Below are 17,677 nucleotides of genomic sequence, written 5' to 3' on the forward strand. Positions count from 1 at the left end.
TTCCAACATTTTTAATGTCTTCCAATTGTAGCCATTAATATACACTTTCAATGTCTTACACCATTAGACATTTAAAACTCCTAATAAGTTTTAATGTTTTACACCAATGGTGTAAGACATTGTAGGGAGTCATTGTATATCAAATTTGTTGTAGCGTGTTAGGGGTATTTTTGTCTAAAATTTTGAAATTCTCATATATTTGGGATAGTAACTTATGATGGCATGTTAAAAAATTTTACTAAGTTATTATGCATGTAACATGAAATTTCCCTAGTACAAATTAGGTTATTTTGCTACCAATTTAAAGGCTGAATTTTATATTTATAATTCCCGTATTAAGAGACACTCGTAAATATATTATGTAATGCATTTTTTATTGTATTGAAGTTAGTACTAACTACCTTCAGTCGGTTTGTTAGCTTGTGTTTACTCTATAAATATATATATATATATATATTTATTTATATAAATTTCCTTATTCTGTTTTTTTTTTCCTTTTTGTTGTTGTTTACTCATTGAATTTTAGAGAGGAATTAAGAAGAGTGATATTTTTACTATGGGTTTGATGTGTCGAATTATGCAGTATAATATATTATGTTGGGTTGTATTATATAGTATATTTTTAAATGTATTTATATTTTGTTATTATATAATACAATACAATATAATTATGGTAACAAACGCACACATTAAAATATATATATGTATAATATGTTGTGGGTTTGATTTATATTTGAATAAAATGTGCAGTCAATCATATGTTTATACTCATAAGGTGTGATAATTATTCTATTGTACACACGACATTCATATATAATGATTTTTATAATTTAATATCAATATATATTTATATATATTTATATATATTATATTATCATATTTTTTTTAAATATAAATGATAATTTATTTAATAAAAATTAAAGTTATATATTATATATTATTATAATTATCATATGTTATAATGTTAGAATTTATATTAATATAATTATTAAATATATAATTTTATATTAAATACTATTATAATGATAATAATATTTTATAATATTTGACTTTATATTAATATAATTACTAAATATTTATTTTATCAAAATTTTATAAAAATTAAAATTATATATTATTACAATATTTAAATTTATATTGATATTATTACTAAATTTTATTTTATCGTATTTGTATTTGGTTTTAAAAATATATTATGTTAAATATTTATAATATTATGTTAAAATTAATAAAAGAAAACCGTTATATGATCTCTTTTATATATGATATTAACATCTATTAAATGTGATGGGGAGGAAAAATCAACTGAAAAAATTGTGGAGAAACTAAAGATATAAGAAACCTTTGGTAAGATAAAACTGAGAAATAAATAAGTGTGGAGACTTTTCAAAGAAAAAAAAAAGTGCGCAGTCATAAAACATAACAGGCATTATAATATATTCATAAAAAGAATAAATAATTAAAATTATAAAGTATTAAATAATAATTTCTATGTTTTGTTTGCCAAATAATATCTATAAAAAAGAATATTATATAATTTTCTTTTATTTTTCATCGTCTTCATTTTAATTCACCACCAAACATAAGAAGACACGTACCGATTAATATATGGACCCAAACCATAAAAGAAGAAAAAAGATAAATTATGACAGCGACTTAGTACAACAATTAATATATACTTGTTTGCCCTCCTGGGGGGTATTATATCAGTTAATTAATATGTTTCTTTTTTTAACTGGAAAAATACCCACTTTTAATATTAATTAATTAAAATTAGTTACTAAATATATTTAGTTTTTTTTTTTTTTTGAAATAAAGATTTTATTAGCAAATATCCTTCAACATTACATCAAGCAAAGCAGGAGAGAAATCACCACTCCTGATAACACGATCAGCTACCAAACGGGATACTCTTGCGAGGGCATGAGCAACACAGTTTGCAGATCGTTTAACAAATGAAATAGAAATAAGCGTATCCTTCCATAAACTCTTACAATTAGAAATAATACTCCCAAAATAAGAGTCCATTACGACTGAACTTCGAAGAGCTTGAATCACAGTAAGGCAATCAGTCTCAATAATAACCTGATTCCATGCTTTCCTTTTAATCCAGCTCAATGCTTCCTTTACCCCAAAAGCTTCAGCCATTTCAGGGGTCGTTTCCCCTTGCTTACAACAAGTAATGGCCTCAATGGCATGCCCCTGATCATTGCGAGCAACACAAGAAAAGCTAAAATTTCCTTCATCCGGAAACAGAGCGGCATCAACATTAACTTTAATCACACCTTCTGCTGGCTTTGTCCACTTTTCTGCCCCATCATCTTTAGTCAAGAAAGCCGCAGTAGGAACCTCCAACTTATCCTGAGCTTTAGTCCATTGAAACAGTGTATTCTTAGCCAAATTGCACACACTTACCACTCTCGCTTGCTTAGCCTTCCACACGCTGTCATTCCGCACGCGCCACAGTGCCCAACATATCATAGCAATGACCTTCAGCTGATCCCCATCATGAGACTGAAAGGCAGACGTCAGCCATGCTGCAAAAGTACCCTCCACATGAGTGTTGACTCCAATACCTGTGCGGTTCCAACTGGCCCTAGCTATAGGGCACTCCACTAAACAGTGAGATATGGACTCACGATCATTGTTGCACAGAGGGCAAGTGGCATCAATATCCACATGATCAGGCGCAACTGAGCTTTAGTGGGAAGACAATCTGAAGCTGCTCGCCACAACAGATCTTTAACCTTTGGAGGCACACGCAGCTTCCAAATCTTGCTCCAAATACTCTCCTGGTCGGTCTGAATCCCCGTATTCTCTCCAAGTTGCAAATATTTATAAGTACTCTTTACTGAGAAACGCCCTGAGGACTCAAAAGCCCAGAACCATGTATCTTCCTGGCGACTAGCACTTAAAGGAATGCTTAAAATAAGCTGGGCATCTCTACTGTTAAACATATCCTTTATCAAGTCTTCATCCCAGGCAATCCTCCCAGTGGTCATCGGAGAAGCCACTCTCTGATTAGTCAAAGAAGGGTGGATAGTACTGACTTTGGGGTTAGCTGTACATGGTAACCAGGGATCTTGTGTAATATCTATGCATGTCCCATGCCCAACCCGTCTCCTCGCACCAGGTTGAATAATCTCCTTAGCTTCAATGATGCTACGCCAAATGAAGCTGGGGTTGCTACCTAGCTTTGCAGACAAGAAACTACCTCCAGTGAAATACCTTGCTGCATAGATCTTAGCCACTAAAGTATGAGGTCGACACAGTAAACGCCAACCTTGTTTACTAAGAAGCGCTAGGTTGAAATCATGCAGGTTTCGGAAGCCCATACCACCTTTCGATTTGTGAGTTGACAACTTCTCCCAACTTTTCCAATGAATACCCCTGCTGTTCTTAGAGGCAGAGTTCCACCAGTACCTGGCCATCAACTGCTCCATCTCTCGACATAACCCTTCCGGTAATAAAAAAACACATTCATAGCATAGCTTGGTAATGATTGAGCCACTATCTTAAGTAATAACTCCTTACCAGCTTTCGATAAGAGTTTTCCCTCCCAGCTTTGAATCTTCTTCCTCATCTTCTCCTTCAGAAAGCCCAGAATAGCATTTTTATTTCTACCCAAGATATTGGGTAACCCCAAATATGTACTACTATCCCCAGCTTCTGTCACTTTCAGAATAGAACAGTTATTGGATCTAATAGTAGGCTCCGTATTCATACTAAAGAAGACAGAAGATTTGCTCAAATTCACTTGTTGACCCGATGCCAGTTGGAAAAGATGTAGCAGCTCCATCACATTTCTAGCCGATTCCTCTGTAGCTTTACAGTACAAGTAGCTATCATCTGCAAAGAACATGTGTGATACAGTGGGCGCCCCTCTTGCTACCTTACAACCGTGTAGTTTTCCTTTTCTCTCATATTCTGAGATAAGAGCTGAGAATCCTTCTGCACAAATAATGAACAAGTATGGTGACAAGGGATCCCCTTGTCGTAGACCCCTACTAGGAATATTATATATTTAGTTTAATATTACACATTTCTCGTAATACCACTTAAAAAGTACATTGTGTTGTGAGTATCCGAGTAGAAAAATTGTATATAATAAGAATAGTAATTATAATATTGAGTATAAAAAGAAAAAGTTTCAAAATATAACTAGAAATGAGAGAGACACTTAAAATGAGTACACTACTTAATATTAATTTTTTTTTCCTTCGAAATTACACGAAGATCCTTTATAATAGTTTTTGCTGACCAAAAGTGGCGGAGAAAAATTTAATTTTTTTTTTAATAAGAGGAAAGTTCATTGATTAGGAAGAATCGGCAATAACAAGGTTGCCAATAGAATCGGGAATCCCGGTCCACCATACATGATTTTTGTCCCTAGTGAGAGCATGTTGAGCAAGCTCCATTTTGGGTCTTAATAAATCTGTCAATATCAGCATCCTCCATTAATGGAGCTCCAGTTAGTGCAACTCCAGAATCAAGATGCATGTACGTGGGAAACGAAAGTGTGGTCGATTTTTGTGGCACGGGCACGGGTTTGGAGGGTATGCTCATGCACGTGGATGTTGTTTTAAGTTGGCTAAGGACAAAACCGACTTTCGGATCAAGTGTATTAACAATACCCGGGTCTGAACCCGACCCAATGTGAAAAGAAGATACATGTTCTTGACACGTTGCCCCATTCACGTTATTAGCCAAGTTTGCACCAATTTGTTGCTATAGTAGCCATATTAATAATATGAGATTATTTATATACCTCATAGCTATCCCCATCCCTCAATGCACATTGGGTACCAAAATCCCTATTTCCTGGCATTTTACTGCCTCGAATCATGGGTCTACTTAAAGAGATTGGAGTAGTTATGGAAGAATCCTTTTCATTAAGGCTGTCCACGTCTTTCTTTCCATCACACATTGATAGCGTTAATGCCTTAGGGAATTGCATCACATTACAAGGAGGAAATAAAGGCTTCACCACAGCTGGACTTTCCTTATTGATAGCCTTTCCTTTATTGGTAGAGCATTCCCCCTTGAATGTAGCCAAACCACCGGTTTTCTTCTTCCACACCGGTACCGGCATCGATACTTTTAATGGACTGACACTACCACCCTTGGTACAGGTCGTTGGATAGAAGAAGAACTACCAATATTGTGTTTGAACTGGCCATGCCGTGCCCGTTTAGAAGCTAGCACCTGTTTCGGGACGACAACGGCACAAATCCATTCACCATACTTTAATTTTGGCACACCACCAGTAGCCATCGATCTTGATCTGCATTCTTTAAGTGGGTGGCAAAGAATAACACAGCAATAACATAAACAGGCAATCGTTCATATTTAAGAGCTATGAGGGTTTTTTTATGTCCTGCAATCAAACTTGCCTTAATAGCTCTTGGGATAGGTTTTGTAATATTGATCGAGACACGGATGAATTTCCCAAGGCAACCCCCTGATGCATTAACATCCACTTCCACAATTGTGCCAATCTTCCCTCCTATTTTATAACCCGTCTCCTTAGACATAAAAGAGATTGAGAGGCTATGGAGTTGAATCCAAAATGGGGTTCTTATATAGTTAGTTATACGTTATTCTGTTGTAACTAACTCTTTTCTGTTCTAGTATTGTTATATTATTCTTCGCATTGTATATATTCTGTAACTCTTCATAATGTCAATACAGAATATTCATTTTGTCTTCTTCTGAAATATTGTTCTTTACTTTCTCTATCATGGTATCAAGAGTCATCTTTGATCTGTGATCAAGATCTTATCCGATTCTTTCTCTACCAATTTCTTATCAAATTCATGGTGTTGGCAGCTCAACAATCTGATTCTACCATACCTTTTTCTTCTACGTGCACGCCGATGACTTTTTCTCACAAGATTTCTGTCAATTTGGATATGAACAACTTCCTCTATGGTGACCACAGGTCTACTTTGCCATTAAAGGTCATCAACTTGGAGATTTCATTTCAAACAAATTTGATCCACCTTCGAAGTATCTAACAGAGTTGGATCAGATTGCGAATAAGGAAAACCCCAAAATTTGTTCAATGGGAGACTCAAGACCAACTTCTGTATTCATGGCTTCTCTCATCAATGACGGAGGGAGTTTTGAACAGTGTAGTTGGATGCAACATAGCAACTGAAGTATGGAAGACTCTTGAGGTATACTTCACAACTCACACTTCCACTAATATTGATCAATTTACCAATGAATTGCAGAATATGAAGAAAGGATCACACTCCATTCACGATTACCTTCTTCGCATAAAAATGGCAATGGATCGTCTTGGATCTGTTGGACACGTTCTCACTGTGAAAGAACATGTAGCTGCTATATTCAAAGGTCTTCCACCAGATTACGATACATTTATAATCTCTGTCAACTCGAGAAATCAACCATACTTAGTAGCGGAGATTGAATCGCTTCTACTCTCACAACAATATCGAATTGAAGATCGGCACAAATTGCTTGAGTTGGCCAATGCCGCTACGAATCGCCAAATCAGGTCAAAGGCTGGTTTCGCTACCAACACTTACCCTCTGCCTGATCGCAGAACTAGACCCCAATTTCCTTCTTCTCAATCTTTTGGTCGTGGTGGAAATAGAACAACTAGAATCCATATGTTGTGAATCCTAGAGGTACTACAAACTCTAATGTTACATCAGGGACTAATCGATTCTCCACTACATCACAGGACAATAATACTGTTAATTTTTCCTTGAGTGGCAACCCGAGAATGGTGTGTCAACTTTGTTTAAAACCAGGGCATATTTCTGCAAGGTGTTACAATGGGTTTAATCCTGACTTTCTTGGAATGGGAGCAACTGTTATTAACAAGCACTCTGTCAATGTAGCCACTGCAAATACTGAAATGGATGATGCCTGGTATCCGGATTCTGGAGCTTCAAGCCACTGCACAGTTGATGCATCCAATTTTTCTATAAAAAAAACCCTATTTTGGATCCCAACAGATTCATATAGGAAATGGTGCTTGGTGTAATATTCATAACATTGGTAAGACCTCCTTTACAACACCATATTTTGTCAAAGAACTTTATCTCAATCGTATTATTCATGTTCCTTCTCTAACCAAAACCTTAATTAGTGTCTCTCAATTTGGTTTAGATAACAATGCATACATTGAGTTTTACCCCAATTATTGTTATGTCACGGATCAGGATACCAAGGCAATCCTAATGGAAGGGGAGCTTAGTCACGGATTATATGTCATACGTTCATCCTCCATGAAGTTTACCCATCGTCCCAGTGAGGTGATCCTAGATCAATCTCTTGCTTGTTCTGTAAACTGTACCCAAATGAGTTCATCTCAGTCTAGAACAGCTAGTGTTTTTTCATTTTGGCATAGCAGGTTGGGACACCTCTCCGCTAGAGTTGTAAAATCTATTATGAACCTTTGTAACATTTCTCATTCAAAGAAAACTTTTTTCTGATTTCTGTGAAGCTTGTTGCTAGGGAAAAGTTCTCAAATTACCATTTTCTTTGTTTGAAACTAAATACACTGCTCCCTTACAATTAGTCCATTTGGATCTTTGGGGTCCATCCCCATTCACCTCTCACAATAGTTTCAATATATTACATGAGTTTTATTGATTCATATAGTCTATACACTTGGGTTTTTCTTTTATAAACAAAGTCTGAAGCTTTTCAAACCTTTGTTAGTTTTAAAACTCAAGTAGAAAAGGAGTTTAATTGTTCACTCAAATCTCTCCAAACATATTGGGGAGGTGAGTATCGAGTTTTAAAACCTTATCTAATCAATAATGGTATTCACCATCGTATCTTGTGTCCTACTACTCATTAGAAAAACTGAATTGCCGAGAGAAAACATAAACATCTTGTTGAAAGTTCTTTGACCTTATTAGCACATGCTTCTATGCCTTTAGAGTATTGGGATGAAGTTGTAACAGCTGCAACATTCATTATCAATAGACTACGAACTGTGGTCCTCAATAATAAAACTCCTACTCAACTTTTGTATGACAAAATCCTTGATTAAAGCCAACGAAGAGTCTTCGGGTGTGCTTGTTTCCCAAATACCAGACCTTATAACAGAAATAAACAAGATTTTAGGTTTGTCAAGTGTACTTTCATGGGGTATAGTACACAACAAAAGGGGTATAAATTTTTGTCTCAAGATGGTAGAATGTATATCTCTAGGGATGTTTTATTTAATGATCATGATTTTCCCTTTATGTCAAAGGCACAATCTGTTACTGAAAATGGAGAAGCCTTAACAATGGTTTTTCCTTCTGCCGAGATACCTTTAGCCCCTATAAACCACTCCATTATTGACACTTCCACAGGTCTTAATATTGAAGCTCCAGCAACCACGTCAGTTGTACATGACACAAGCAATACTTCTCAACTAAGCACCCCTGGAAGTTCTCATTCTCAAACTACTACAATGCCATCTCCCACACATTCAGAAGTTGTTATAGTCCTAAATGAAGCCCCCAATACTCACAAGATGCTAACTCGATCAAAGGCTGGTGTGTACAAACCTAACCTTTTGGTAAGCAATGAGCCCTTAACAATAAAAGAAACAGTGAAGAACAATGAATGGAGGAAGGCCGTGCAAGATGAACTAGGAGCTTTTCAAAGAAATGGGACTTGGACCTTGGTAACTTTACCACAAGGACGCACTACAGTGGGTTGCAAATGGATTTTCAAGGAGAAAAATAATGCAGATGGGTCTCTTGCAAAGCACAAAACACGACTAATTGCAAAAGGATATTTGCAGCAATATGGTTTCGATTTTATGGGAACTTTTAGTCCGATGGTGAAGCCAACAACAATCAGGGTTATACTTATAATTTCTATGTTTCATCAATGGAAAATAAGGCAATTAGACGTCAATAATGCCTTTTTGAACGGGGATTTGGTAGAGGAAGTTCTCATGGATCAGCCTCCTGCTTTTCGAGATGCATCTTCTCCCAATTTAGTTTGCAAATTACATAAGGCCATCTATGGATTACGACAAACACCAAGGGCCTGGTTTGAAAAGCTTCGATATGATCTTTTATCATTTGGTTTTCAATGCACAAAGTTTTATAACTCGTTGTCTGTTCGTATCACTACTCATCACATTACCTATATCTTAGTGTATGTTGATGATATTTTAGTGACAAGCAGTTCTGAAGATGAAGTTACATCTTTAATTCAACAACTTCACAACAAATTTTCTCTGAAGGATCTCAACTCAATTGAATATTTTCTGGGTGTTCAAGTTCAGCAAACATCTAATGGGATGCACTTGTGCCAAAAGAAATACATCACAGATCTTCTTTTTCGTGCAAACATGCAGCATGCCAACCCTCTTCCTACACTGATGGTTGCTGGTGAAAAACTCACTTTACTTGATGGTGATCCTCTTCCAAATCCCAGCTTCTACAGAAGTATTGTTCGTGGCCTATAGTACTCTACTGTCACAAGACCCGAAATATCGTTTGCTGTCAATAAAGTCTCCAAGTTCATGCAAGCTCCAAGGGAGACTCACTAGAAGATTGTAAAGAGAATATTAAGGTACCTTAAAGGCACTCTTGATTATTTTATACATCTACAAAATTGTTCTACTCTTTCCTTGATATGATTTTGTGATACGGATTAAGCTTCTGACCCTGACGAGCGCAAATCCACCTCTGGTTTTTGTGTTTATTTCAGCAAAAATTTAATATCTTGGTCCTCAATGAAGCAAAGAACCATATCAAAGTCTAGCACTAAAGCAAAGTACCGAATCTTGGCAAGTGCAACTTCTGAGATTGTAATGCCCCACGTTAATATGGCTGCTTCCTAGAATGGCGACTGGCCCTACAAACCAACACGAGTCTTTCCAGCGTGCTTTTTCCTCACTCGCACGCTTCCTGGGAAAACTTCCCAAGAGGTCACCCATCTTGAGATTACTCCAGGTCAAGCATGCTTAACTTTGGAGTTCTCAAGTGATGGTCTACCGAAAAGAATATGCATCTTGTTGGCATAGGTAGTACCCATCAATCCATTTAAGCCTTCTTCAACTGTGTAGTCCCATACCTACACAGTCTTAGAATCATCACACTTGACCTTCCCCAGGCAGTGTGGGATTGCAAAACTTTTTACCCGGTCTTTCCCCTTACGGATCACAGGATTTTGACTGTCACAGAGATTGTCTGGCTACAATCGTTATTATCTGAGATAACTCACAAGCATATTGCAGCTCCCACTATCTGGTGTGATAACCAAAGTACCTGTTTGATGGCTGAAAACCCCATAATGCACACTTGAACAAAACATATAGAGCTAGACCTATACTTTTTTTGTGAAAAAATTCAGAAAAGCCAGTTTGTTGTGGAACACATTCCTGCCTATGATCAAGTTGCAGATATCTTCACCAAATCTCTGTCTTCCACCAGATTTCAATACTTATGTGACAAACTTAGTCTCACTTCATTAGATAAGCTAAGTTTGAGAGGGGGTTGTTAGATAGTTAGTTATACCAGCTGTTATTCTATTGTAACTAACTCTTTTCTGTTCTAATATTGATTTGTTATTCTTCACATTGTATATATTATGTAACTCTTCCACTACAAGAAAATGGGGTCTTTACCTACCAATTGTAAGTGTAGGTAAAACTAGCCTAATGGTGGGTAATATGGTTTACCTACCAATATTGAATTGGTAGAGACTGGTAGGTAAAGGTTAGTGGGGAAAAAGTCTTTACCTACACTTATTGATACTGGTAAGTAAAAGAATCAGTGGACCCCACTAAGTTATAAATCATCTGATGAGTCATCAGATGACGTGTTTGATGACTTGTCATCCTATGTGTCTGCTAACATGGTTTCCATAGTAGCATACACGTGGCATACGTCAATACCGCCACTTGGCATCTTATGGTTACTCCATGTGTCAAACAATAATTTGTCCACGTGTCCTTTGATAATTAGTACATATGTCATCATTTGATATAGACCACATGGCATCATTTTATTAGTCCACGTGGCATCATTTTATTGGTCTACGTGGCCCAATATTATTGGACCACATGGGGTCATTTTATTAGCTCACATAGTATGATTTTATTAGTCTGTTACATAATTTCTATTTTGGTCAAATTTAATGGTTATGTGTAAGTAAAAGATAATAACAGTTATTTATAAATATTCTTTATTAAAAATAAACTAGAAAAAAACCATACAATCATCTTGTGACTCCCGAACCGAACTCAAATAAATTATTTAACAACAATAATAAAATAAACATACGCCTATTATAAAATATTCATTGCTTATTAAAGATGAGTGTTAAAGTAATTACATTTCATAAAAAATATCAACAAGTCTATTACAAGTCTATTCTTCACTTTGAGATTATTACACGAGAGCATCCTTTTTCTCGAACTTGTGAATGTCGATGATGGCTTTGTGAGGTGGACAACGACGATGGTTGGAGGTGGGGTTCGAGTTGGCAACAATGGGAAAATATAATTAACCTCAGCACAATAATTATCCACAATTTAATTATCATAAGGATTTCAGAAAATATGACTTATTATTATGGGCATTTATGACACTTGATATACCAGCGTATATTAAAAACAAATATATGAGCACATCAAGTCCCATAATCACCAACATAAAATAAAACCATTTATCAACATCACAGGCAAAAAAAAAAAAATCAAAGTAGCATAATGATCCAAATCAGAAAAAGAAAATATAAGTCAACATTCAAAACTACTTTTAATAGGCAATATGCATCGAAAACTAGAATTCATGTGATCAAACAAAGAATTTCATATGCAGTATATATGAACATGTAAACAATGATGAAGATAATACAAACTAGATTCAAAGTTTAACATAAAAAAACTCAAAATAAAAAGTAGATGTCTCTTCTCCTTTTTAAAAAGAAAAACAAATTCATGTATATAATCAATGAACATAATACATAACACATCTCGGAGCCTCAGAACATTTGAAACAATAATCCAGACAATGAAACAAAACTCTAGAACACAACTTAATACCTCAAACCAATAAAGCACATAAACCTCATTAAAGTACTTAATATATCAGCATAGCCAAATTTGGCAGTTGAGTCTATACCAAATTTATAAACCTAATTCATATTTGATAGCAAGAGCATTGGACTTTGGATATACCATATATTTATTAGAAAAGGAGCAAATAATTATGTCAAACATTATCTCAATAAAACAATAAATAAAGTTTAAATATGCAAAAGAATAATAAAAACTAGTTTCTTAATTACATATATAGATAGCAAGCATATAAGTTAGTTCAAACAAATCCAGAATTATGTCAAATTCAGCAAGCATAAAGATTATGATGTTACAATCAAAGAATCTCACCAAAATCAGTTTTTCACCCATACTCAAAATCTTATATTTCATTCAAGCCAATTAGTCAACAACATACAATATAATTTGACATAAATCATTTAATAAATTTGAATAACCACAGAAAAACTAAAAAAAAATCATAGAGCTACTCTCATTAGAAACAATACATCATAAGCAAGCATGAGAAAAGAGTAAGACAGTAATGAATGAGTTACTCTCATTAGAAACTAACTGAACCCTCTTTGGATGAGTAGATTTGCATTTCCCTACAGAGGAAACAATTAATCTACATAAAAGTGGAATAAACATTTAATTTCTCACTAACATATATCACCCATTGATTCATTGAATCCAAACTTTTAATTTCAAAATCCCACAAAATGCAAAGAACTGATAAATGTTCACCATCACAGTAGGCAATATTACACAGATAATAAAAACTCATCAAAATATCTAGATTATAAAAACTCATCAATATTAATAACTATAGATTTCAAACAAGATAAAAATGAAGATATACAAGACATTCAAGAGCCACAAACTGTGACATTTAAAGCTTTTCATCTAAACACAACCAAGCTTGTAATTCAAAAATACAAGAAGTGTCCAAAGCCCAAATGAAGAAATTACAAACCAGAACGCAGAGTCCCTAATCTGAATACAAATCATTTAAAATCCCTTAAAAACATGTTCATTGGTAATATGTTCTTAAAAACATGAGACATTAAGCTAATATGTTCTTGAATAAACCCATATCAATTTTAAAATCAGGAACACACGCAAGAAAAGATAGATCATATCCAAAAATACTCAAACACTGAAAATTTAATCTCGAAAAGAGATCAAAGACCAGATCTGAAATATGCCACTATCAGAAGCAAAATGCCCAAAACCAACAACATAGCAAGATGCAAACAGAACCACTCAAACTAATTGTTACATCATATCAAACACTTGCATAAAAAAATCATATAATAGGATCAAATATCAGGTCCAAAAAATAATTAGAAACAATAAAATAACTAATCAAATTCAAATCATACTCAAAACACAGAATCACAAAATAGCATCATAAATCAAATCTCCAAAATATATTCAAACAAAATATGCCTCAACAATTAAAAATTCATCATCAATCCTTCAGAATTGGAGATTTTCATTAGCCAAGATGCTGAAAATATACCTCAAAGCCACCAGGCCAATAATTCAACATTCCGAGAGCCACCAAGCCAAGTGCTCATCAATCTGAAAGCCACAAAGCAAAATCTGAAACCAAATAACCATCCAAAGAAATCAAACCTACAAAACAATGTAGAAATTAATATCAAAATTCACAATAGCACAAACTACAGTATTTACCAATAAATAGAAATGAAAATACCCATGGAACAGTCGGATTAGGGATACACTACAACAAATTATACTTTCAATGACTCCTTACAATGTCTTACACTATTGGTGTAAGACATTAAAAATTAGGAGAGATTTTTAATGTCTTATGCTGGGAGACATTGATTATTTTATTAATCACTAAAATTGTAAGACATTAAAAGAGTGGAAAGACGTTGAAAAACTAAGACCTAACACATATCCATGGAGTACATCCAACGTCTCCCATAGAGAGACGTGCCACATGTCCCACGTCTCCCGGTGGGAGACGTTGGAAGTCCCTACACACAACTAGCACGTCTCTCACTTGGAGACCTTACAAGTGGTATAATACATATGCATTTATTATTATTAATTATAAATTTTATTTTTATTAAAAAAACAAAAAAAAATAGGTAACCATCTCTCTCTCCCACGTTATCAATATCCTTTTAATATATTTTTTTATTTGAAAATGCATTAAATACCCTTTAATGTCCCTTTATCTCTTTCATTCTCTCTCTCTCGGTAATACCCTAGGCGCACCCCTTTTGATTCCCATCTCTCACTCCCTCTTTCTCACGAATGCTTCTCCCTCTCTCACTCTCTTTCTACGTCTCTCACTGGTGCAGTTCAACAATGGTGTAGGTGATGATGCTTGCGGCGGTGGAGGTGCGCAAACGAGGGTTGTCGCAGTGGGGGCGCTGGTGGAGGTCGTGGACGCTGGTGAAGCATGAAGGCAAGGCAGGCTTAGGCAGTGGGTGAGATCAAATGGTAAGGAGTTTCTCACTCTTTTTTTTTTGGTGTTTGGGTTTGATAAATTAAACTCATATTGATTGGTCTTATGGTTTTTTTTTTCTTGTGCTTGATGGTATTTTTCAGTGTTTCCAAATGGGATCTGGAAGCGGGCCATCAAGGAGGAACCAAAAATGGAGAAACCGAAAATAGAGAAGGTGGAGAGTCCGAGAAGAATAAGGCCTCTGATGTTTCTCACTCTTGTGAATATCTCCTAATTAATTTCTGAATTTTCTGGGTAAATAGACATGAAGAATCGACAAGGAGAAAGAAAATGAAATTTTTGTATAGACATGAAGGACTTTATCAATGTTGATGATGTATTGATGATTTTTTTGTTGTTGGGATTTTGATTCATTCCAACCGTATGGATTGTTGTTTAATTAACAATCCATATTTTTTTAAAAAAGAAAAATCTACTACTAATTTTAAATTAAAAAATGGTTATTATTTATTCCGTTTTCATGTTACAATTTTAATTTTAATATTTAATTCAATATAATTAATATATTAAAAATAAATATTATTAAAATAATAATTTAAAAAAAAATTCAAATATGACTTTCAACCTCTCTCACTGGGAGACGTGGGAAGTCTCCTAGGGACTTCCCACGTCTCCCATTGGGAGAGGTTAGTTACTTCCCACGTCTCCCAATGGGAGAGGTTGAAAGTCAACGTTTGACTTTCAACCTCTCCCAATAGGAGACGTGGGAAGTGAGACACGTCTCCCAATGAGAGACGTAGGATATATACCTACAATGACCCCAGCAGCAACGTCTCCCCAATTGGGAGACATTGTAGACTTCCAATGTCTCTCAAATAAAGTCATAAAACCTCTATTTTGTTGTAGTGATAGAAAACAAGGCAGAGCCTCACAATGAAAGTGAACAATGCAGTAACCCACGGTGAAAGCGAATAAGGCAGTGACTCACCGTGAAAGCAAAAAAGCCAGAGGCTCACGATGAAAGAGAACCAGGCAGCGACTCACGGTGAAAGCGAACTAGGTGGCAGCTCCAGGTGAAAGGGAACCAGGCGACAACTCAAGGTGAAAGTGAACCAGGCGGCGGCTCAAGGTGAAAGTGGACCAGATGACGGTTAACAGTGAAAGTGAAGAAGGCAATGGCTTATCATGAAAGAGAACTAGGCAGCCACTCAAGGTAAAAGCAAAGCAAAGGGAGGGAGAAAGGACGACAATGGTGGGAAGGGATGGATTGGAGAGAATAACAAAGAGAAGAAAATTTAGGGGCGGCTGATAAGATTAGGGTTGTTTACAACCCTAATCTATTTATATAAATAAATATATAAATTTTTTAATAAAAATGTTTTTTTATATATAATATAATTAAAATGTATTATAAATATATTTTATTTATATTTTTTCCAACTATGTACACACGTGGCATGCCACATGTTATACAATGTGTACACATCATATTATTTACTCCACATAAGCTTCCAAATACGCATTTATAATAATAAAATAATATAATGAAAATAAAAAACGGGGGGAAAATTGAGCGGGAATGGTTAAAAAATTTCCCTCCATAATATACGTAGGTAAAGATCATGACCTACTGATATTATTAGTAGGTAAAGCTATTACTACAACAAAAACCCCCTTCCATAACACAAAAATTTAATACTTTTAAAAAAGTATTATAATAGGTAAATAAGTATATAGGTGTAGGTGGGACTCAATTTTTGGCGCCCAATTTTTCCCAACCCGCCCAAAAAAATTTCGCATGGTCCATTGAAGATATAAAAATTTGTTTTATCTAAATATAATCAAATTTTATTTATAAAATAAGTAAATAAAAAAAATACAATCCCTAAATCTCTTTCTCTTTCCCTCCATAACCGATCTTCTCCCTTTCTCCCTTTCTCTTTCGTTTGCTCTCTGCCAACCACTGATTGTCGCCACCGTCCAAGCACCGGACCAGGAAGACAAGTGATGGGGGCCTGCGGCTTGGGTCATGTGACAAGGAGGCTCGACTCGTGGGTCTACGGCATGGCTCGCTCGTGGGTACGACGGTGCTTGCGGTGGTGGGTCTACGGCGTGGCTCGCTCTACCAATGCCATACCCAAAGTCTGGAAGTCTGGGGCTGCTTATGAGGCCACGGCTAAACTCATCACAAAATAAATTTAAATCCATATATGGATATTACATGTAGCTACTCAGCTGGAGTTTTGGAGTTCTGATAACTTTTTGGAGGTGGGTTTTTGAGTTTTGTTGAAGGGTTTTTCTTATAGTTATTTTCCTACTTTCATTAATACAACTTTCTTTGTTCTTGCCAGAAATTTTTCTGTGGTGGGCGATTCATTTTTGGCCCTGATGCAGCGTCCATGCTTCTACCTGTATTTCTTATAGCTGGGCCTGCAATTGCCTTCTGTGTAAAGGTTTTTTTATCCAATAGATCACATGAGGTACTACTATAAAAGTAACTAGAATCTCGTATTGGTCGTTGGCGCAATTCTTACTCTTTCGGTAAGTATTTTATTTCTTCTTTCTAGCATTGATATCTTCTAAGAGGAAAGATTTATGGGCAAGTATAATGTTTTTTTTAATATATTTCTTTTCAATCACACTCTACATCTTGTGATTATACTTTGCCACTATGGCAATCTTTTTCCTAAGCTGTTTTCCAATTTCTTTTACCATTTGAAAAATTCTTTAAGTTATTTGTTCCACAATTCTTCTCACGTATAACTGAGTTAAAAAAATCCTTTGATCAACTTTATAGAAAATATCACTATAAATTTGAAATCCGTTAGCTATAGTATAGAAAAATTACTTTCTATAATTAATAGTATAGTAATGTAATTTGTAATATAAATTAAATGTTTTCTATTAAAAAATATTATCACTTTAAGCATATTTCTTTTGGCACAATAGGTCCAATTTCGATCTTGAACTAACTCACTCTACTTAATAGGCCGAAGTCTATTTGGTAGTTTTTTTAATAGCCAGTAGCATCTTAAGTTTACATGGACAAATAATAGTCTATAATAGGTCTTAATTGCTAGGATCTTAAGTTTACCTTTTTCGGAGTTGTAGGTGTATATTGGATTGGAGTACTAGGAATTTTTAAAAGAGTTATGACATAGGTAACGAAAATTTAGCTTTTGAAAATTGACTCA

General features: G+C 35.1%; 1 protein-coding gene across 1 annotated transcript; it reads right to left on the bottom strand.

Moving 5' to 3' along the window:
- Nucleotides 1-1,824: 1,824 nt before the first annotated feature.
- Nucleotides 1,825-3,862, bottom strand: LOC133814227 (uncharacterized). The gene is made up of 3 exons (XM_062247219.1): nt 3,535-3,862; nt 2,640-3,457; nt 1,825-2,514 (listed from the first exon to the last, which is right to left on the bottom strand). The coding sequence occupies exons 1-3, from the start codon at nt 3,860-3,862 to the stop codon at nt 1,825-1,827; spliced, it is 1,836 nt and encodes a 611-aa protein (XP_062103203.1).
- Between the last annotated feature and the right edge of the window lie 13,815 nt (nt 3,863-17,677).

The sequence above is a fragment of the Humulus lupulus genome, chromosome 2 (assembly GCF_963169125.1).
Source record: "Humulus lupulus chromosome 2, drHumLupu1.1, whole genome shotgun sequence".
NCBI lineage: Eukaryota > Viridiplantae > Streptophyta > Magnoliopsida > Rosales > Cannabaceae > Humulus > Humulus lupulus.

Coding starts and splice junctions, on each gene's coding strand:
- LOC133814227 (XM_062247219.1), bottom strand. CDS start 3,862: ATGTTCTTTGCAGATGATAGCTACTTGTACTGTAAAGCTACAGAGGAA. Junction 3,458..3,534: donor AAAACTCTTATCGAAAGCTG/GTAAGGAGTTAT, acceptor TATTACCGGAAG/GGTTATGTCGAGAGATGGAG. Junction 2,515..2,639: donor CCCTCTGTGCAACAATGATC/GTGAGTCCATAT, acceptor TCTGCCTTTCAG/TCTCATGATGGGGATCAGCT.